This window comes from Nerophis lumbriciformis, linkage group LG22, assembly GCF_033978685.3.
Source record: "Nerophis lumbriciformis linkage group LG22, RoL_Nlum_v2.1, whole genome shotgun sequence".
NCBI classification, from domain to species: Eukaryota; Metazoa; Chordata; class Actinopteri; order Syngnathiformes; family Syngnathidae; genus Nerophis; species Nerophis lumbriciformis.
Window position 1 is genome coordinate 13,122,202 of NC_084569.2, and position 24,640 is coordinate 13,146,841.

The 24,640-nt window shown below is 37.8% G+C and overlaps 1 protein-coding gene across 1 annotated transcript in view; it reads right to left on the reverse strand.

The window, feature by feature from the left end:
* Nucleotides 1–9,183: 9,183 nt before the first annotated feature.
* The window catches only part of hs3st3b1a (heparan sulfate (glucosamine) 3-O-sulfotransferase 3B1a), a 46,947-nt gene continuing 31,490 nt past the window's right edge, over nt 9,184–24,640 (reverse strand). The window contains exon 2 of the mRNA XM_061974228.1: nt 9,184–11,064. Coding sequence (XP_061830212.1) covers nt 10,449–11,064 — 616 coding nt within the window. The 3' untranslated portion in view covers nt 9,184–10,448. The remainder of the gene's footprint in view (nt 11,065–24,640) is intronic.

Genomic DNA, 24,640 nt, shown 5'->3' on the forward strand with positions numbered 1-24,640 from the left:
AGTGCCTCTCGCGGAAAACTCCCGGGATTAATATTCACCAATTTTCACCTTTACAGTTACAATAAGGGCGTGCCATGATGGTACAACATTTGGCACCCTCTACAATCTGTATTAACAGCGTGCCAGCCTAACACTTGTTATACAATATACATCTTGTACTTGCACACGTACGTGACAGCAAGGCATACTTGGTCAGGTTACACTGACCGTGACCATATAAAACAACTTTAATACTCTTACTAATAATGCGCCACACTTTGAACCAAACCCAAACAAGAATGACAAACACATTTCGGGAGAACATCTGCATCTTAAAACAACATAAAACACAACAGAACAAACACCCAGAATCCCATGCAGCCCTGACTCTTCCGGGCTACATTATACACCCCTGCTACCACCAAACCCCGCCCCCACCCAAACCCTGCTCCCTCACACATCAACCCCCCCTCCCCTCTCTGCGCGTCGGTTGAGTTGGGCGGGGTTTGGTAGCGGGGGAGGGGGGGTGTATAATGTATCCCGGAAGAGTTAGGGCTGCATGGGATTCTGGGTATTTGTCCTGTTGTGTTTATGTTGTGTTACGGTGCAGATGTTCTCTCGAAATGTGTTTGTCATTCTTGTTTGGTGTGGGTTCACAGTGTGGCGCATTATTAGTAAGAGTGTTAAAGTTTTTTTTATACCGCCACCGTCAGTGTAACCTGTGTGGTTGTTGAGCAAGTATGCTTTGCTGTCACTTACGTAAGCAAGCGGAAGCCTCATACAACGTGTGGCTAATCAGGTACGTTGGTTGTAGTGGGTGCTGTTCGCTGTACCATCACGGCACGTATGACGCTGTCAAGTGCCATTCATTCAAAACCCGCGTGCCGCACCAGCTTTCAAATTCCATATAAAGGTGTGGGCAGCGTGCCTGAGACCCCTGGATTATAGATAGCACAAAGCCAAAAAAAACTTTGTATGCAGTGTTATTTCATTTAAAATTTCCAAAATTTTTTGCGGCTCCCATTGTTTTCTATAATTTGTGAAACTGGTCAAAATGGCTCTTTGACTGGTAAAGGTTGCCGACCTCTGTTCTAGTCAGACAAGATTTGGGGACGGCGTGGCAAATTTGGGACAGTGGCCGTGCCAGCAACCTGAGGGTTCCTGGTTCGATCCCCACTTTCTGCCAACCTTGTCACGTCCGTTGTGTTCTTGAGCGAGACGTTTCACCCTTGCTCCTGATGGGTCGGGGTTATGGCCTTGCATGGCAGCTCCCGCCATAAGTGTGTGAATGTGTGTGTGAATGTGGAAATAGTGTCAAAGCGCTTTGAGTACCTTGAAGGTAGAAAACTATACAAGTATAACCCATTTACCATTTATTTACCATTTTGGTACGATAAATGGAATATTTTACCCTGACATGTTTCGACCATTATCCGCAGATCAGAAGGGTCGCCCGGCCACTGTCACTGATCAGCTGTTCTTATAGGGCGGGGGTCAGCAACCCGCGACTCTTTAGTGCCGCCGTAGTGGATCCCTGGAGCATTTTTAAAAAAGGATTGAAAATGGAAAAAGATGGGGGGAAAAATATTTGTTTTAGTATGTTTTTTGTTTGAGGACAAACATGACACAAACCTTCTCAATTGTTAGAAAGCCTACCGTTTAATATCTTTGTGTGTATGCTTCACTGATGAGTGTTTGGTGAACATCATTTTGTCCTACTAATTTTGGCGGTTCTTGAACTCACCATAGACAGTTTGTTTACATGTAAAATCTTCCACTCCTTTGTTGCCTCATTTTGTCCATCAAACATTTTATACTGTGCGTGAATGCACAAAGGTGCACTTTGTTGATGTAATTGACCTGTGTGGAGTGCTAATTAGGCATATTTGGTCAGTGCATGACTGCAAGCTAATCAATGCTAACATGCTATTTAGGCTAGCTGTATGTACATATTGCATCATTATGCCTCATGTGTAGGTACATTTCAGCTCATTTAGTATCCTCTTTGTATATAATTTAGTTTTGCATGTCTCATGACACATTATCTGTATGTAATATTGGCTGCATTTCAGATGTTTCAGTTGTTTGTGTGCCATGCTGTTCCAGACCACAGCAAACATTACCTAGCATGCCAAAGATTGTAATACATCTATTAAAAGAAGACAGCCTGTCGTTTCCTTTAACTTGGACACACACATCTATACCTTTGGCCATTAAAAGCTAGTCATTTCTAGGAGTTATCTCACCTTCTGAGTAGCCTCTCATTTACTAATGGTTTCTAATGTTGTAAAAATGTGTAGAATAAATATGAAATTTCAACATTTCTGTCAACGAAGATTTGCTTCAGTCTGCGACACATAGTCATTTTGATAGTAGGCTATTATAGCTAATATAGACACTTACATCATGTGTTGCCTTCATTATAAGACTTATATATGGCTTTAAAAATTTTTTGCATCTCCAGACAGATTCGCTTTTTGTATTTTTGGTCCAATATGGCTATTTCAACAATTTGGGTTGCCGACCCCTGCTATAGGGACATAAGAAAGGCCCCTAAAGACATCATCAATCGCGACGAGGTAGCATCAATGCGCTCTCATACCTGGGACTCCCTCCTCCGATCCCCATCAAGCGCCTATGAATACGGCTGATATAGGAGACGCGTCACCGTGGTCAGGTGACCCTTCTGATGAAGACTGTAGACCAGGGATGTCAAACGTACGGTATCAGGCCCGCGAACAGGTTTTATCCAGCCCGCGCGGGATGAGTTTGCTAAGTATAAAAATGAACCTGAAATATTTGAATGAAAGAAACCGCTGTTCTAAATGCGTCCACTGGATGTCGCAATAGCAATTCTTTGTATCTTTGTAGATAATGCTACATATGTCCAAAAAAACCCACATGATGTTAGTACATCAGTCGAGGAAAATATCATCATTTTGATATCATTTTTTTTTATCTTCATAGATTGAGTTGACTGACATTATCACATAATTTATTCAGAAAATATAAATAACGACAAATAAAGTAGATATACTATTAACCGCAAAACCAACAACATTATTATTTGTACAATTTCCGAATGTGCTTAATCTATTTTTAAACAAAGAAAACAATCTGAAGTTGTCTTTATTTTTAAGTTATCGTGCCGTGATTTTACCAGTCCGGCCCACTTGGGAGTAGATTTTTCTCCATGTGGGCCCCGATCTAAAAATGAGTTCGACACCCTCTGCTGTAGACGACAGTTGAAACATGTCCAAGTAAAATAATCCATCTATCATACCGAAATTCTATGGTCTGACTAGAACAGGGGTCGGCAACCCGCGGCTCTAGCTCTTTAGCGCCGCCCTAGTGGCTCCCTGGAGCTTTTCCAAAGATGTATGAAAAATGGAAAAAGATGAGGGAAATAATTTATTTTTTGTTTTAATATGGTTTCTGTAGGAGGCCAAACATGACACAAACCTCCCTAATTGTTATAAATCCCACTGTTTATATTAAACATGCTTCACTGATTCGAGTATTTGGCGAGCGCCGTTTTGTCCTACTAATTTTGGCGGTCCTTGAACTCACCGCAGTTTGTTTACATGTATAACTTTCTCCGACTTTCTAGGACGTGTTTTATGCCACTTCTTTTTCTGTCTCATTTTGTCCACCAAACTTTCATGAATGTACAAAGGTGAGTTTTGTTGATGTTATTGACTTGTGGGGAGTGCTAATCGGGCATATTTGGTCACTGCATGACTGCAAGCTAATCGATGCTAACATGCTATTTAGGCTAGCTATATGTACATATTGCATCATAATGCCTCGTTTGTAGGTATATTTGAGGTCATTTAATTTCCTTTAAGTCCTCTTAATTCAATGTATATCTCATGACACACTATCTGTATGTAATATGGTTTTTTTAATTTTTTTGCGGCTCCAGACAGATTTGTTTTTGTATTTTTGGTCCAATATGGGTCTTTCAACATTTTGGGTTGCCGACCCCTGGACTAGAAGAAATTAAAACGTGTGTTTTTTTCCCATATTTATTCATTATCAGTTGAATTATCATAGGATATCGTTGTCACTTATACAGAACTATTCATGGAAAAACAGCATCTCTTCAAACAGAAAGAGCTTCAAACATGCATCTTTGGAAAACAGGTGGAATCCAACCCCTTAAAAATTCTTCCGGACACCAGTTGTCGAAATGTTCTACGACAAAACTTGCAGAGGACATTTTAAATTACATTTAACTTGATTGGACTTAAAGGTCAGCGATAACCTCGCGAGCATTAATGGATCCGTGTTTTATTGCAGCGCTTCAGCGATCGTGGCTGCGCCCATCCGTCGGGCCTAATTGACGTGATGAGGAGCTATTGCCGCATCAATCAACCTGGCCGAGTGACACCGGATCATCGGAGGCCCGCATCGACCTTACTAAGTGAGTCCACAGACCGCGGAGGGTCAAGCAAATGTTAAGGGGATATTACTCGTTGGATCTCGTAGTCAGGTTGAGGTGAGGGACGCCGAAGCAGCTTTTAAGAAAGGAAAAAGGAAAACAAAAACAAAATTAAAAGAGCTAGCTTAAAATACCCGTATTACATTGTGCTTTGAGGAGAATCTTTATAACCTTAAAGCAGTGGTTCTTAACCTGGGTTCGATCGAGCCCTAGGGTTTCGGTGAGTCGGCATCAGGGGTTCCGTGGAGCCAACTCATCAGGTAAATAAAAACTTCTGGTAACACTTTAGTATGGGGAACATATTCACCATTAATTAGTTGCTTATTAACATGCAAATTAGCAACATATTGGCTCTTAATTAGTCATGATTAAGTACGTATTAATGCCTTATTCTGCATGGCCTTATTATACAACCAGTAAGCCATTAACTAAGAGTCTTCCCTCAATAACCTCAGAATTGTTGCTTATTAGTAACCCTAACCCTAACCCTTATATGTTCTCCTAGTGTCCAGATAACTCTAAATTAAGTCTCTGTTACTTAAAATACGTTCCCCATACTAAAGTGTCACCAAACTTCTCCCTATCGGCGTATTATGGACACGCCAACAGCAGAAGTCACACCGATTTGCAGGTGTGTAATTTGTTGTGAGTTCTTGCACTGTGTTGGTTTGGTTCTTTTAAGAAGGTGATGTTCATGCACCGTTCATTTTGTGCACCAGTAAAAAAAACATCTAACTTTGTCTTGAATTTAAAAAAAAAAAAAACATTTTAGGTAACACTTTAATATGGGCAACATATTCTAAGTAACAAAGACTTAATTTAGAGTTATTTGGACACTAGGGGAACATATTGTAAGTAGAGATTACCGATAATGTTTTTTTTCCGATATTCCGATATTGTCCAACTCTTAATTACCGATACCGATATCAACCGATACCGATACCGATATCAACCGATACCGATATATACAGTCGTGGAATTAACACATTATTATGCCTAATTTTGTTGTGAAAAAACATGCAAATCAGCAACATATAGGCTCTTAATTAGTCATGATTAAGTACGTATTGATGCCTTATTCTGCATGGCCTTATTATACAACCAGTAAGCCATTAACTAAGAGTCTTCCCTCAATAACCTCAGAATTATTGCTTATTAGTAACCCTAACCCTAACCCTTATATGTTCTCCTAGTGTCCAAATAACTCTAAATTAAGTCTTTGTTACTTAAAATACGTTCCCCATACTAAAGTGTCACCAAACTTCTCCCTATCGGCGTATTATGGACACGCCAACAGCAGAAGTCACACCGATTTGCAGGTGTGTAATTTGTTGTGAGTTCTTGCACTGTGTTGGTTTGGTTCTTTTAAGAAGGTGATGTTCATGCACCGTTCATTTTGTGCACCAGTAAAAAAAACATCTAACTTTGTCTTGAATTAAAAAAAAAAAAAAAACATTTTAGGTAACACTTTAATATGGGCAACATATTCTAAGTAACAAAGACTTAATTTAGAGTTATTTGGACACTAGGGGAACATATTGTAAGTAGAGATTACCGATAATGTTTTTTTTCCGATATTCCGATATTGTCCAACTCTTAATTACCGATACCGATATCAACCGATACCGATACCGATATCAACCGATACCGATATATACAGTCGTGGAATTAACACATTATTATGCCTAATTTTGTTGTGAAAAAACATGCAAATCAGCAACATATAGGCTCTTAATTAGTCATGATTAAGTACGTATTGATGCCTTATTCTGCATGGCCTTATTATACAACCAGTAAGCCATTAACTAAGAGTCTTCCCTCAATAACCTCAGAATTATTGCTTATTAGTAACCCTAACCCTAACCCTTATATGTTCCCCTAGTGTCCAAATAACTCTAAATTAAGTCTCTGTTACTTAAAATACATTCCCCATACTAAAGTGTCACCAAACTTCTCCCCATCGGCGTATTATGGACACGCCAACAGCAAAAGTCACACCGATTTGCAGGTGTGAAATTTGTTGTGAGTTCTTGCACTGTGTTGGTTTTGTTCTTTGAACAAGGTGATGTTCATGCACTGTTTGTTTTGTGCACCAGTAAAAAAAAACATCTAACTTTGTCTTGAATTTGAAAAAAACAAACACATTTTAGGTAACACTTTAATATGGGGAACATATTCTAAGTAACAAAGACTTAATTTAGAGTTATTTGGACACTAGAGGAACATATTGTAAGTAGAGATTACCGATAATGTTTTTTTTCCGATATTCCGATATTGTTCAACTCTTAATTACCGATACCGATATCAACCGATACCGATATATACAGTCGTGGAATTAACACATTATTATGCCTAATTTTGTTGTGAAAAAACATGCAAATCAGCAACATATAGGCTCTTAATTAGTCATGATTAAGTACGTATTGATGCCTTATTCTGCATGGCCTTATTATACAACCAGTAAGCCATTAACTAAGAGTCTTCCCTCAATAACCTCAGAATTATTGCTTATTAGTAACCCTAACCCTAATATGTTCCCCTCGTGTCCAAATAACTAAATTAAGTCGTTGTTACTTAGAATATGTTCCCCATACTAAAGTGTTACCAAACTTCTCCCTATCGGCGTATTATGGATACGCCAACAGCAGAAGTCACACCGATTTGGAGGTGTGTAATGTGTTGGTTTTGTTTATTGAACAAGGTGATGTTCATGCACCGTTCATTTTGTGCACCAGTAAAAAAAAACATCTAACTTTGTCTTGAATTTGAAAAACACAATTTAGGTAACACTTTAGTATGGGGAACATATTCTAAGTAACAAAGACTTAATTTAGAGTTATTTGGACACTAGGGGAACATATTCTAAGTAGAGATTACCGATAATGGCTTTTTTGCCGATATCCGATATTCCGATATTGTCCAACTCTTAATTACCGATACCGATATCAACCGATACCGATATATACAGTCGTGGAATTAACACATTATTATGCCTAATTTTGTTGTGAAAAAACATGCAAATCAGCAACATATAGGCTCTTAATTAGTCATGATTAAGTACTTATTAATGCCTTATTCTGCATGGCCTTATTATACAACCAGTAAGCCATTGACTAAGAGTCTTCCCTCAATAACCTCAGAATTATTGCTTATTAGTAACCCTAACCCTAACCCTTATATGTTCCCCTAGTGTCCAAATAACTCTAAATTAAGTCTTTGTTACTTAAAATACGTTCCCCATACTAAAGTGTCACCAAACTTCTCCCTATCGGCATATTACGGATACGCCAATAGCCAAAGTCACACCGATTTGCAGGTGTGTAATTTGTTGTGAATTCATGCACTGTGTTGGTTTTGTTCTTTGAACAAGGTGATGTTCATGCACTGTTCATTTTGTGCACCAGTAAAAATAACATCTAACTTTGTCTTGAATTTGAAAAACAAAAAAACACATTTTAGGTAACACTTTAGTATGGGGAACATATTCTAAGTAACAAAGACTTAATTTAGAGTTATTTGGACACTAGGGGAACATATTGTAAGTAGAGATTACCGATAATGGCCTTTTTGCCGATATCCGACATTCCGATATTGTCCAACTCTTAATTACCGATACCGATATCAACCGATACCGATATATACAGTCGTGGAATTAACACATTATTATGCCTAATTTGGACAACCAGGTAGGGTGAAGATAAGGTCCTTTTAAAAAAAAAAAATTAATAAAATAAAATAAGATAAATAAATTAAAAACATTTTCTTGAATAAAAAAGAAAGTAAAACAATATAAAAACAGTTACATAGAAACTAGTAATTAATGAAAATGAGTAAAATTAACTGTTAAAGGTTAGTACTATTAGTGGACCAGCAGCACGCACAATCATGTGTGCTTACGGACTGTATCCCTTGCAGACTGTATTGATATATATTGATATATAATGTAGGAACCAGAATATTAATAACAGAAAGAAACAATGAGTGTGAATGGGTTTCTCAAACACATTACAAACGATAAAGTCAAAGAAATCTGCCGCCAGACCCTCATTGAATCTGCCGGAGTGTGTGAGCAATTCAGGGACAAAGGACCTCGGTAGCACGGCAATCAATGATGGCAGTTTGTTCCCGCAGACGAGCGAGCTAAACCCCCTGGATGTCTTGGCTCACACCGTCCCTTATGCCACCGAAGAATATCGACCCTAGCTTCTCTGGCCTGCTGACATCAACTCCAAAACTGGACAGATCAGCTTTCAGGAAAAGAGAGCGGATGAGGGTATGTCTACAGAATATATTAATTGATGAAAATTGGGCTGTCTGCACTCTCAAAGTGCATGTTGTTGCCAAATGTATTTCATATGCTGTAAACCTAGTTCATAGTTGTTAGTTTCCTTTAATGCCAAACAAACACATACCAATCGTTGGTTAGAAGGCGATCGCCGAATTCGTCCTCGCTTTCTCCCGTGTCGCTGGCTGTCGTGTCGTTTTCGTCGGTTTCGCTTGCATACGGTTCAAACCGATATGGCTCAATAGCTTCAGTTTCTTCTTCAATTTCGTTTTCGCTACCTGCCTCCACACTACAACCACCGTTTCAATACATGCGTAATCTGTTGAATCGCTTAAGCCGCTGAAATCCGAGTCTGAATCCGAGCTAATGTCGCTATAGCTTGCTGTTCTATGCGCCATGTTTGTTTGTGTTGGCATCACTGTGTGACGTCACAGGAAAATGGACGGGTGTATAACGATGGTTAAAATCAGGCACTTTGAAGCTTTTTTTAGGGATATTGAGTGATGGGTAAAATTTTGAAAAAAACTTCAAAAAATAAAATAAGCCACTGGGAACTGATTTTTAATGGTTTTAACCCTTCTGAAATTGTGATAATGTTCCCCTTTAAGAGAAAGCGATTGCAGCTATTTGGGATACAACACTTCTCAGACGGCTGGAGAACTTTCGAATGCGCGAAAAACTTTGTCCATTCGTCGAAGGAGAGACAACGAGAATGCGGGCTCCAGTGGATGTGATAAAAAAGTTAGCGTGTGCTTTGTATTACCTGGCCGTCGAGGGAAAACTAACTACGGAAAACGGCGAATGCTTTTGGACTGGCAAAGCAGACTGTATCCGTTATTGTCCGCCATATATGTCTCGGACTCAACGTCTAGGTCCAGAGTATATAAAGTCACCAAAAAGGAATGGACAATGAAGGTGAAGGCAAAAGAGTGAGGAGTGTCCTTACCAGATATTTAGATCCCTAGTTTGATTGATGTAAAATGTTCTTTATCACATTGTTTACGTGTCTAAGAAAGATTTGATTAATTTATGATGGCTCAGGTGTGATTCACTACAATAGGGCCCCACAGCACACTGGATTCCAGTTCATTGAAATACCACAACACTGGATATTGTTCAGATAAGTTAAATTTAAGAACTTGCACACAAAGCAACACTAGAGGTGGGCATTTTCCGCGCATACTTATTTGGTCGCTTTGCGCCAGCGGACGGATGGGGGCGGGGGTCTTAAACGGTGGCATTAGTGTGTGTGGACACGGATAAGGTTAGGTGTGATTTACCCTGGATAACCTTATCCGGCTATAGTGTAAACGGGGCCTTAGTTAATGGTTTACAGGCCATGCAGAATAAGGTATTAATAAGTACTTAATAATGACTAATTAAGAGCCAATATGTTACTAATTTGCATGTTACTAAGCAACTAATTAATGGTGAATATGTTCCTCATACTAAAGTCTTACCACATTTTATTTTTCACTAAAGAAGGGTTCGGTGAACGCGCATATGAAACTGGTGGGGTTCGGTACCTCCAACAAGGTTAAGAACCACTGCCTTAAAGTATGTGTCTACTCTAAAGTTACACAGCTTAGTAATCATAGCAATAAATTATTATAAAATAGACTTTTGGACTTTTTACATATCTGGCAAATATACTCTCTACGTCTTCTGCATGATACAGTTATATATAAAAAAAAACCCACACACAAATAAGGAACTAGCATGAGCCTGCTGCTCTTCCTTTCAGTCCCAGCCAAAGTCATGGCCAATCATCTGGTAAAACTTCCGGTTAAAGGGCTTGTAGAACTCCCGTAGTCTCTGCACCACCTCGGGGTCAATATTAGGATGGGTTCTGCCTTTTGTTTTGCCCAGACAGTGGGGCTTGCTGTTCCCCTCTGGCCTCTTTAAGCAAGGAAAGCCCTTTGTTGGGTTAAAGTGGAAATGCTTCTCCGTGACCACCCTCCGGAGCCTGAGAAAGTCTTGAACCCGGGCCACCTCGCCGGCGGGGTCGCTGATAAGTCTCTCGCCGCTCACAAACAGCAGCTGCTCCATAGGGAAGTACTGGAGCCAACGTTCCAGGTGCTTGGCGTACATTCCGATTTGGACGGCGCTCCACGCCGCGTCGATCACACCGGACGTGTTCTTAAAGGTCAGGCTCTCAAAGGACGGGATGTCCGGTTTCTTGGAGCGGGTCTGGGTGTAGTCCGAGATGGCTCGTGTGACGGGGTCCCGGACAACCACTATCAGCCTTGTGTCTTTAGACATGGCATAAATACGGGCTGGGACCTCCTTGGTGATGTAGTAGCTGGGCGTCTTCTCCATGGTCAGCTGGCCCTGGGAGGACTTGGGCATTAGCTCCCTGCAAAGGACATAGATATGATTATCCAGTGGAATCTCGATTTACGAACTTAATCGGATCTTGAACAGGGTTCATAAATCGAAAAGTTTGTATAGTGAAGCATATTTCTCCATTATAAACAAGGTAAATATGAATAATGGGTTCGGTAATGACTTGGTATCGGATTGATACCCAAATTTGTGGTGTCATCCAAAACTAATGTAAAGTATCAAACAGAAGAATAAGTGATTATTATATTTTAACAGAAGTGTAGATAGAACATGTTAAAATAGAGAGTAAGCAGATGTTAACAGTAAATGAACAAGTAGATTAATAATTCATTTTCTACCACTTGTTCTTGATAATGTTGAAAAATAATAGAATGGAAAATGACACAATATGTGACTGCATATGTCAGCAGCTAAATTAGGAGCCTTTGTTTGCTTACTTAAAGGGGAACATTATCACCAGACCTATGTAAGCGTCAATATATACCTTGATGTTGCAGAAAAAAGACCATATATTTTTTTAACCGATTTCCGAACTCTAAATGGGTGAATTTTGGCGAATTAAACGCCTTTCTATTATTTGCTCTCGGAACGGGAAGCAATCCGCCATTTTCTCACTTTCGTCGGTGTGTTGTCGGAGGGTGTAACAACACGAACAGGGACGGATTCAAGTTGCACCAGTGGCCCAAAGATGCGAAAGTGGCAAGAAATTGGACGAAATTTGTTCAAAATACGAGGCTGTGGGGAAAGCCGACGAAATGGTCAGTCGTTTGTTCCGCACACTTTACCGACGAAAGCTATGCTACGACAGAGATGGCAAGAATGTGTGGATATCCTGCGACACTCAAAGCAGATGCATTTCCAACGATAAAGTCAAAGAAATCTGCCGCCAGACCCCCATTGAATCTGCCGGAGTGTGTGAGCTATTCAGGGACAAAGGACCTCGGTAGCACGGCAAGCAATGGCAGCAGTTTGTTCCCGCAGACGAGCGAGCTAAATCCCCTGGATGTCTTGGCTCACACCGTCCCTTATGCCACCGAAGATGATCAAGAGAAGAATATCGACCATAGCTTCCCTGGCCTGCTGACATCAACTCCAAAACTGGACAGATCAGCTTTCAGGAAAAGAGCGCGGATGAGGGTATGTCTACAGAATATATTGATTGATGAAAACTTTATTCATTACTCGCGGTTTTACGTAAATTATTATACATAAACTGTGTTTACCAATAATTTAGCTTAAAAACATTTATTTTTTTCAATCATTCGAGTACATTCGGGTAGTCTTGTGTAATGCAGTATTTTGTGTCTATTTAGGTATGGTTAACCTGAGTGCTGAAATCGTGGAAAAATATATGTTCTTAGCGCGCCTGAAATGGGCTGTCTGCACTCTCAAAGTGCATGTTGTTGCCAAATGTATTTCATATGCTGTAAACCTAGTTCATAGTTGTTAGTAATTATCTTATCAGACAGTGTTATGCCGCTGAAATCCGAGTCTGAATCCGAGCTAATGTCGCTATACCTTGCTGTTTGTTTGTATTGGCATCACTATGTGACGTCACAGGAAAATGGACGGGTGTATATAACGATGGTTAAAATCAGGCACTTTGAAGCTTTTTTTAGGGATATTGCGTGATGGGTAAAATTTTGAAAAAAACTTCGAAAAATAAAATAAGCCACTGAGAACTGATTTTTAATGGTTTTAACCCTTCTGAAATTGTGATAATGTTCCCCTTTAATAGGGATGTCCGATAATGGCTTTTTGCCGATATCCGATATTCCAATATTGTCCAACTCTTAATTACCGATACCGATATCAACCGATACCGATATATACAGTAGTGGAATTAACACATTATTATGCCTAATTTGGACAACCAGGTATGGTGAAGATAAGGTCCTTTTTTTTTTTAAATTAATAAAATAAAATAAGATAAATAAATTAAAAACATTTTCTTGAATAAAAAAGAAAGTAAAACAATATAAAAACAGTTACGTAGAAACTAGTAATTAATGAAAATGAGTAAAATTAACTGTTAAAGGTTAGTACTATTAGTGGACCAGCAGCACGCACAATCATGTGTGCTTACGGACTGTATCCCTTGCAGACTGTATTGATATATATTGATATATAATGTAGGAACCAGAATATTAATAACAGAAAGAAACAACCCTTTTGTGTGAATGAGTGTGAATGAGTGTAAATGGGGGAGGGAGGTTTTTTGGGTTGGTGCACTAATTGTAAGTGTATCTTGTGTTTTTTATATTGATTTAATTAAAAAAAAAAAAAAAAAAAAAAAAAAAAAAAAAACGATACCGATAATAAAAAAAACGATACCGATAATTTCCGATTTTAACGCATTTATTGGTCGATATTATCGGACATCTCTACTATACAGTATTGTAAATCAAACAAACATGACAAGGGTGTGATGGATCAACTATCTCTTTATTAAAAAGCCAAATCAACGACAACAACGAGCTGCTCTCCTGTACCGGTTCGCCACCCCTCCCCCCGCACCCCATTGTTGTCACGTCGTGTCATTGCTGGTTTACGAGCAGACGAGCATGTTCGGCAGCGCACAATCACAGAGTACTTACAAGCAGACACAGTGTGTAGACAGACAAGGGAGAACAGACGCATTTTGGCTTGAAAACTAACGATAAAGGTGAAGTTATAACACCGGAGCACTGGAAGAGATGCTTTAAGACATGGCTACCTAGCTAGCGGCTAAAGTCCAGCCCCAGTCGGCAGTGTTTTAGCTACTTTTAAATCACTAATCCTCGCCTCCATGGCGACAAATAAAGTACGTTTCTTACAAGTATCATCCCTGCAGGACGCGGAATAGCTAAACATGCTTCACTACACACCATAGTGTCAAAATGTAAACAAACACCATTGGTGGATCCACACCTAACATCCACTGTAATGATACCGAGTACAGGAGCGTATCTAGTCGATACTACTATGATTACGTCGATATTTTTTGGCATCACATCTTCTTTGGTTTTTAAAAAATGTATATTATGTTTATAAAGTCAGGAAATATGTCCCTGGACACATGAGGACTTTGAATATGACCAATGTATGATCCTGTAACTACTTGGTATCGGATTGATACCCAAATTTGTGGTGTCATCCGAAACTAATGTAAAGCATCCAAACAACAGAAAAATAAGTGATTATTACATTTTAACAGAAGTGTAGATAGAACATGTTAAAATAGAAAGTAAGCAGATATTAACAGTAAATGAACAAGTAGATTAATAGTTCATTTTCTACCGCTTGTCCTTGTTATTGTTGACAAAATAATAGAATGGAAAATTACACAATATGTTACTGCATATGTTAGCAGCTAAATTCGGAGCCTTTGTTTGCTTACTTACTAATAAAAGACACGTTGTCTTGTATGTTCACTATTTTATTTAAGGACAGACTTGCAATAAGAAACATATGTTTAATGTACCCTAAGATTTTGTGTTAAAATAAAGCCGATGATGCAATTTTTTGTGGTCCCCTTTATTTAGAAAAGTATCGAAATAATTTTGGTACCGGTACCAAACTATTGTTATCGGGACAACACTAGTACACATTGAGAAATCTTTTAAGGGTATAACCCCAGTGACAACTACTACCTCTAAAACAGTGGTTCTTAACCTGGGTTCGATCGAACCCTAGGGGTTCGGTGAGTCGGCCTCAGGGGTTCGGCGGAGGTCAAAACACACCCGACTCATCGTGTAAATACAAACTTCTCCCTATCAGCATTTTATGGATACGACAACAGCTGACTGATTTGCAGGTGTGTAATTTGTTGTGAGTTTCAGTTTATGCACTGGTTTGGTTTTATTGTTTGAACAAGGTGATGTTCATGCACGGTTCATTTTGTGCACCAGTAATAAAACATGGTAACACTTTAGTATGGGGAACATATTCACCATTAATTAGTTGTTTGTTAACATGCAAATTAGTAACATATTGGCTCTTAACTAGTCATTAAGTACTTATTAATGCCTTATTCGGCATGGCCTTATTATAACCCTAACCCTCTAACCCTGACCCTAACCAAATAACTCAAAATTAAGTCTTTATTACTTAGAATATGTTCCCCTAGTGTCCAAATAACTCTAAATTAAGTCTTTGTTACGTAGAATATGTTCCCCTAGTGTCCAAATAACTCTAAATTTAGTATTTGTTACTGAGAATATGTTCCCCTAGTGTCCAAATAACTCTAAATTAAGTCTTTGTTACTTAGAATATGTTCCCCTAGTGTCCAAATAACTAAATTAAGTCTTTATTACTTAGAATATGTTCCCCTAGTGTCCAAATAACTGTAAATTAAGTCTTTATTACTTAGAATATGTTCCCCTAGTGTCAAAATAACTGTAAATTAAGTCTTTGTTACTGAGAATATGTTCCCCTAGTGTCCAAATAACTCTAAATTAAGTCTTTGTTACTTAGAATATGTTCCCCTAGTGTCCAAATAACTGTAAATTAAGTCTTTGTTACTTAGAATATGTTGCCCTAGTGTCCAAATAACTCTAAATTAAGTCTTTGTTACTTAGAATATGTTCCCCTAGTGTCCAAATTAAGTCTTTGTTACTTAGAATATGTTCCCCTAGTGTCCAAATAACTCTAAATTAAGTCTTTGTTACTTAAAATATGCTCCCCTAGTGTCCAAATAACTCTAAATTAAGTCTTTGTTACTTAGAATATGTTCCCCTAAAGTCCAAATAACTGTAAATTAAGTCTTTGTTACTTAGAATATGTTCCCCTAGTGTCCAAATAATTCTAAATTAAGTCTTTGTTACTTAGAATATGTTCCCTTAGTGTCCAAATAACTCTAAATTAAGTCTTTGTTACTTAGAATATGCTCCCCTAGTGTCCAAATAACTCTAAATTAAGTCTGTGTTATTTAGAATATGTTCCCCTAGTGTCCAAATAACTCTAAATTAAGTCTTTGTTACTTAGAATATGTTCCCCTAGTGTCCAAATAACTCTAAATTAGGTATTTGTTACTTAGAATATGCTCCCCTAGTGTCCAAATAACTCTAAATTAAGTCTTTGTTACTTAGAATATGTTCCCCTAGTGTCCAAATAACTCTAAATTAAGTCTTTGTTACTTAGAATATGTTCCCCTAGTGTCCTTACTTAGAATATGTTCCCCTAGTGTCCAAAAAACTCTAAATTAAGTCTTTGTTACTTAGAATATGCCCCCCTAGTGTCCAAATAACTCTAAATTAAGTCATTGTTACTTAGAATATGTTCCCCTAGTGTCCAAATAACTCTAAATTGAGTCTTTGTTACTTAGAATATGTTCCCCTAGTGTCCAAATAACTCTAAATTAAGTCTTTGTTACTTAGAATATGTTCCCCTAGTGTCCAAATAACTCTAAATTAAGTCTTTGTTACTTAGAATATGTTCCCCTAGTGTCCAAATAACTCTAAATTAAGTCTTTGTTACTTAGAATATGTTCCCCTAGTGTCCAAATAACTCTAAATTAAGTCTTTATTACTTAGAATATGTTCCCCTAGTGTCCAAATAACTCTAAATGAAGTCTTTGTTACTTAGAATATGCTCCCCTAGTGTCCAAATAACTCTAAATTAAGTCTTTGTTACTTAGAATATGTACCCCTAGTGTCCAAATAACTCTAAATTAAGACTTTGTTACTTAGAATATGCTCCCCTAGTGTCCAAATAACTCTAAATTTAGTCTTTGTTACTTAGAATATGTTCCCCTAGTGTCCAAATAACTCTAAATTAAGTCTTTGTTACTTAGAATATGTTCCCCTAGTGTCCAAATAACTGTAAATTAAGTCTTTGTTACTGAGAATATGTTCCCCTTGTGTCCAAATAACTCTAAATTTAGTCTTTGTTACTTAGAATATGTTCCCCTAGTGTCCAAATAACTCTAAATTAAGTCTTTGTTACTTAGAATATGTTCCCCTAGTGTCCAAATTAAGTCTTTGTTACTTAGAATATGTTCCCCTAGTGTCCAAATAACTCTAAATTAAGTCTTTGTTACTTAGAATATGTTCCCCTAGTGTCCAAATAACTCTAAATTAAGTCTTTGTTACTTAGAATATGTTCCCCGAGTGTCCAAATAACTGTAAATTAAGTCTTTGTTACTTAGAATATGTTCCCCTAGTGTCCAAATAACTGTAAATTAAGTCTTTGTTACTGAGAATATGTTCCCCTAGTGTCCAAATAACTCTAAATTAAGTCTTTGTTACTTAGAATATGTTCCCCGAGTGTCCAAATAACTGTAAATTAAGTCTTTGTTACTTAGAATATGTTCTCCTAGTGTCCAAATAACTGTAAATTAAGTCTTTGTTACTTAGAATATGTTCCCCTAGTGTCCAAATAACTGTAAATTAAGTCTTTGTTACTGAGAATATGTTCCCCTAGTGTCCAAATAACTATAAATTAAGTCTTTGTTACTTAGAATATGTTCTCCTAGTGTCCAAATAACTGTAAATTAAGTCTTTGTTCCTGAGAATAGGTTCCCTAGTGTCCAAATAATTCTAAATTAAGTCTTTGTTACTTAGAATATATTCCCCTAGTGTCCAAATAACTCTAAATTAAGTCTTTGTTACTTAGAATATGTTCCCCTAGTGTCCAAATAACTCTAAATTTAGTCTTTGTTACTTACAATATGTTCCCCTTGTGTCCAAATAACTCTAAATTAAGTCTTTGTTACTTAGAATATGTTCCCCTAGTGTCCAAATAACTCTAAATGTAGTTTTTGTTACTTAGAATATGTTCCCCTAGTGTCCAAATAACTCTAAATTAAGTCTTTATTACTTAGAATATGTTCCCCTAGTGTCAAATAACTCTAAATTAAGTCTTTATTACTTAGAATATGTTCCCCTATTGTCCAAATAACTCTAAATTAAGTCTTTGTTACTTAGAATATGTTCTCCTAGTGTCCAAATAACTCTAAATTAAGTCTTTGTTACTTAGAATATGTTCCCCTAGTGTCCAAATAACTCTAAATTAAGTCTTTGTCACTTAGAATATGCTCCCCTAGTGTCCAAATAACTCTAAATTAAGTCTTTGTTACTTAGAATATGTTCCCCTAGTGTCCAAATAACTCTAAATTAAGTCTTTGTTACTTAGAATATGTTCCCCTAGTGTCCAAATAACTCTAAATTAAGTCTTTGTTACTTAGAATATGTTCCCCTAGTGTCCAAATAACTCTAAATTGAGTCATTGTTACTTAGAATTTGTTCCCCTAGTGTCCAAATAACTCTAAATTTAGTTTTTGTTACTTAGAATATGTTCCCCTCGTGTCCAAATAACTGTAAATTAAGTCTTTGTTACTTAGAATATGTTCCCCTAGTGTCCAAATAACTCTAAATTAAGTCTTTGTTACTTAGAATATGTTCCCCTAGTGTCCAAATAACTCTAAATTAAGTCTTTGTTACTTAGAATATGCTCCCCTAGTGTCCATATAACTCTAAATTAAGTCTTTATTACTTAGAATATGTTCCCCTAGTGTCTAAATAACTCTAAATTGAGTCTTTGTTACTTAGAATATGTTCCCCTAGTGTCCAAATAACTCTAAATTGAGTCTTTGTTACTTAGAATATGTTCCCCTAGTGTCCAAATAACTCTAAATTAAGTCTTTGTTACTTAGAATATGTTCCCCTAGTGTCCAAATAACTCTAAATTAAGTCTTTGTTACTTAGAATATGTTCCCCTAGTGTCCAAATAACTCTAAATTAAGTCTTTGTTACTTAGAATATGTTCCCCTAGTGTCCAAATAACTCTAAATTAAGTCTTTGTTACTTAGAATATGTTCCCCTAGTGTCCAAATAACTCTAAATTAAGTCTTTGTTACTTAGAATATGCTCCCCTTGTGTCCAAATAACTCAAAATTAAGTCTTTATTACTTAGAATATGTTCCCCTATTGTCCAAATAACTCTAAATTTAGTCTTTGTTACTTAGAATATGTTCCCCTAGTGTCCAAATAACTCTAAATTAAGTCTTTGTTACTTAGAATATGTTCCCCTAGTGTCCAAATAACTCTAAATTAAGTCTTTGTTACTTAGAATATGTTCCCCTAGTGTCCAAATAACTCCAAATTAAGTCTTTGTTACTTAGAATATGTTCCCCTAGTGTCCAAATAACTCTAAATTAAGTCTTTGTTACTTAGAATATGTTCCCCATACTAAAGTGTTACCAAAAACATACAACTTTGTCTTGAAATTGAAAAAAAAAAACATTTTATTTTTCACTAAAGAAGGGTGCGGTACCTCCAACAAGGTTAAGAACCACTGCTCTAAAAGATATAATGTATTCAACTCCAGAAGAGAGTCAGGTTCGAGCAAGGCAGCCATCATCAAGAACATAAAACGAGCGTATGTGACGAGGACTCACATTCAGCCATTTGCAATCGCGTGTGAGTCCTAAACAGCCAGCCTAAAGAAAGACATTCATCTCCCGCCGCTGCATTTAATCTACCATGAAGCCTCAATCATCTTCCAGGCCTCACATTGAAATATCCCACACCTTCATTAGCGTACACAAAGGGCGGTTTAGCCCTGAATAGGTGGCATTACTCTCCTTAATGTCACGCCGAGGCAAGATAACGCTGCCTTTTCATCTTATATTTGTGTAATTTTGTGCAAAGATTGTTGAGATTTGCGGAATATTGCTTTTTTTTTTGTCCGGATGCATACCTTTGGATCGGTCTAATGCCTTAAAGGGGAACATTATCACAATTTCAGAAGGGTTAAAACCAGTAAAAATCAGTTCCCAGTGGCTTATTTGATTTTTCGAAGTTTTTTTCAAAATTTTACCCATCACGCAATATCCCTAAAAAAAGCTTCAAAGTGCCTGATTTTAACCATCGTTATATACACCCGTCCATTTTCCTGTGACGTCACACAGTGATGCCAACACAAACAAACATGGCGGATAGAACAGCAAGCTATAGCGACATTAGCTCGGATTCAGACTCGGATTTCAGCGGCTTAAGCGATTCAACAGATTATGCATGTATTGAAACGGATGGTTTGACAGCCTTAATTTATACCTAAATATAGTATGTAAAAAAACATATGAAATACATTAATTTGCATTATTATTTGGGGGGAAATTACTTAAAGGGGAACATTATCACAATTTCAGAATGGTTAAAACCATTAAAAATCAGTTCCCAGTGGCTTATTATATTTTTCGAAGTTTTTTTCAAAATGTTACCCATCACGCAATAGCCCTAAAAAAAGCTTCAAAGTGCCTGATTTTAACCACCCGTCCATTTTCCTGTGACGTCACACAGTGATGCCAACACTAAGAAACATGGCGGATAGATAGGCAAGGTATAGCGACATTAGCTCGGATTCAGACTCTGATTTCAGCGGCTTAAGCGATTCAACAGATTACGCAAGTATTGAAACGGATGGTTGTAGTGTGGAGGCAGGTAGCGAAAATGAAATTGAAGAAGAAACTGAAGCTATTGAGCCATATCGGTTTGAACCGTATGCAAGCGAAACCGACGAAAACGACACGACAGCCAGCGACACGGGAGAAAGCGAGGACGAATTCGGCGATCGCCTTCTAACCAACGATTGGTATGTGTTTGTTTGGCATTAAAGGAAACTAACAACTATGAACTAGGTTTACAGCATATGAAATACATTTGGCAACAACATGCACTTTGAGAGTACAGACAGCTCAATTTTCATCAATTAATATATTCTGTAGACATACCCTCATCCGGGCTCTTTTCCTGAAAACTGATCCGTCCAGTTTTGGAGTTGATGTCAGCAGGCCAGGGAAGTTAGGGTCGATATTCTTCTCTTGATCATCTTCGGTGGCATAAGGGACGGTGTGAGCCAAGACATCCAGGGGGGTTTAGCTCGCTCGTCTGCGGGAACAAACTGCCGCCATTGCTTGCCGTGCTACCGAGGTCCTTTGTCCCTGAATTGCTCACACACTCCGGCAGATTCAATGGGGGTCTGGCGGCAGATGTCTTTGACTTTATCGTTGGAAATGCATCTGCTTTGAGTGTCGCAGGATATCCACACATTCTTGCCATCTCTGTCGTAGCATAGCTTTCGTCGGTAAAGTGTGCGGAACAAACGTCCAATTTCTTGCCACTTTCGCATCTTTGGGCCACTGGTGCAACTTGAATCCGTCCCTGTTCGTGTTGTTACACCCTCCGACAACACACCGACGAGGCATGATGTCTCCAAGGTACGGAAAACAGTCGAAAAAACGGAAAATAACAGAGCTGATTTGACTCGGTGTTTGTAATGTGTTTGAGAAAATGGCGTTGTGACTTCATCGCTCCGAGAGCGAATAATAGAAAGGCGTTTAATTAGCCAAAATTCACCCATTTAGAGTTCGGAAATCGGTTAAAAAAATATGTGGTCTTTTTTCTGCAACATCAAGGTATATATTGACGCTTACATAGGTCTGGTGATAATGTTCCCCTTTAACAGTGTCTTCTTCTTGACCCTTGGATGTCTCTGGTTGAGCATAATGTAGCCTGTTAACTGCAGTCCCGGCTGGGTAATGGCTAAAGTGAGACAAGGGGATTAGGTTTAAGCCAAACACGCTGGAGCATTAGAGCCAGACTGGGTGGCTGGCTTGTCCGTGGTAAAAGAGATATATGGCCACTCCGCTAACTGGAGACCAAAAATGTACAAAAGAACTTGAATTAACACCAGAAGTTCAAAGCATTGACAAACCAGGGACAACCTTTATTCCCTGGTGTTTCTAGCGTTTTTTTGAAGGATTTGCGTGCCGATCAGAGTAGAATGTGTTTACAAGAATCCACCCTGCCAACTATTTGACAGCATAATATTGTAATTACTTTAATCGTTGAAACTTAAATGTTTTCAGAGTCAGCATTTGCTCAACAGAAGAGCGTGTCATTAGACGTGATTACCGTCATTTATAACAATGTGTTGCTACACGCTTCAGCATCCCTCCCTGCAAAACCCAGACTCCTTGATTGGTCACGAATATGTACAGTCGCGATCAAAAGTTTACATACACTTGTAAAGAACATAATGTCATGGCTGTCTTGAGTTTCCAATCATTTCTACAACTTTGTGATAGAGTGATTGGAGCACATACTTGTTGGTCACAAAAAAACATTCATGAAGTTTGGTTCTTTTATGAATTTATTATGGGTCTACTGAAAATGTGAGCAAATCTGCTGGGTCAAAAGTATACTTACAGCAATGTTAATATTTGCTTACATGTCCTTTGGTAAGTTTCACTGCAATAAGGCGCTTTTGGTAGCCATCCACAAGCTTCTGATGGAATTTTTGACCACTCCTCTAGACAAAATTGGTGCAATTCAGCTAAATGTGTTGGTTTTCTGACATGGACTTGTTTCTTCAGTATTGTCTACATGTTTAAGTCAGGACTTTGGGAATGTACATTCTAAAACCTTAATTCTAGCCTGATTTAGCCATTCCTTTACCACTTTTGATGTGTGTTTGGGGTAATTTTCTTGTTGGAACACCCAACTGCGCCCAAGACCCAACCACCGGGCTGATGATTTTAGGTTGTCCTGAAGAATTTGGAGGTAATCCTCCTTTTTGTTAGATCTGACATCACATGGACAAAGATAAGACCTTCTGGAGGAAAGTTCTGTGCTCAGATGAAACAAAAATTTAAGCTATTTGGACACAGTTCTCAAAATAATCTTACTCATCTCATCATATGAAATATAATTTACCGTATTTTTCGGACTATAAGTCACAGATTTTTTCATAGTTTGTCCGGGGGTGCGACTTATACTCAGGAGCGACTTATGTTTGAAATTATGAACACATTACCGTAAAATATCAAATAATATTAATTAGCTCATTCACGTAAGAGACTAGACGTATAAGATTTCATGGGATTTAGCGATTAGGAGTGACAGATTGTTTGGTAAACGTATAGCATGTTCTATATGTTATAGTTATTTGAATGACTCTTACCATAATATGTTACGTTAACACAGTGGTTCTCAACCTTTTTTCAGTGATGTACCCCCTGTGAATTTTTTTTTAATTCAAGTACCCCCTAATCAGAGCAAAGCATTTTTGGTTGAAAAAAAGAGATAAAGAAGTAAAATACAGCACTATGTCATCAGTTTCTGATTTATTGAATTGTGTAACAGTGCAAAATATTGCTCATTTGTAGTGGTCTTTCTTGAACTATTTGGGAAAAAAATAGGTTTTTAATTATATTTATAAAGGATTTTTGAATTGTTGCTATTTTTAGAATATTTAACATACCAGGCACGTTCTCAGTTGGTATTTATGCCTCATATAACGTACACTTATTCAGCCTGTTGTTCACTATTCTTTATTTATTTTAAATTGACTTTCAAATGTCTATTTTTGCTGTTGGCTTTTATCAAATAAATATCCCCCGAAAATGCGACTTATACTCCAGTGCGACTTATATATGTTTTTTTCCTTCTTTATTATGCATTTTCGGCCGGAGCGACTTATACTCCAAAAAATACAGTACATCACCAATTATTATTTATTTATTTCATTTTTATTGTGATTACTTATGGAGTATATTGTGAATAAATTGAGAACAGGAAGTGAACAAACGTTTTAGCAACTGTTATGTAAAAGAAAAGGGGTAGGATTAAATAAACTCTGCTTCTTCCTACTCCTTTTCGAACATGTTGAAAAGAGAAACTGGAATTTGTGATGTATCCTGTTGTATGCTTGCATGTTCGAAATAAACTCAAACTCAAACAATACCCAGCAATATGTTTGGAGGAGAAAAGGTGAGGCCTTTTAATCCCAGGAACACCATTCCTACCGTCAAGCATGGTGGTGGTAGTATTATGCTCTGGCCCTGTTTAACTGCCAATGAAACTGGTGATTCACAGAGAGTAAATGGGACAATGAAAAAGGAGGATTACCTCCAAATTCTTCAGGACAACCTAAAATCATTAGCCTGGAGGTTGGGTCTTGGGCGCAGTTAGGTGTTCCAACAGGACAATGACCCCAAACACACGTCAAAAGTGGTAAAGGAATGGCTAAATCAGGCTAGAATTTAGGTTTTAGAATGCACCTTCCCAAAGTCCTGACTTAAACGTGTGGACAATGCTGAAGAAACAAGTCCATGTCAGAAAACCAACACATTTAGCTGAACTGCACCAATTTTGTCAAGAGGAGTGGTCAACAATTCCACCAGAAGCTTGTGGATGGCTACCAAAAGTGCCTTATTGCAGTGAAACTTGCCAAGGGACATGTAACCAAATATTAACATTGCTGTATGTATACTTTTGACCCAGCACATTTGCTCACATTTTCAGTAGACCCATAATAAATTCATAAAAGAACCAAACTTCCTGAATGTTTTTTGTGACCAACAAGTATGTGCTCCAATCACTCTATCACAAAAAAAAAAAAGAGTTTTAGAAATGATTGGAAAGTCAAGACAGCCATGGCATTCTTTACAAGTGTATGTAAACTTTTGATCGCGACTTTACTGTATATAGCAAAACTAATACTCCTTTGAAGTAAACACCCAGAACTTGTATTATTGATGGATGTAAACAATCAAACACAGGGGCTACTCTTCTCACCTGCGCCACCTGCCAGACCATCATCCA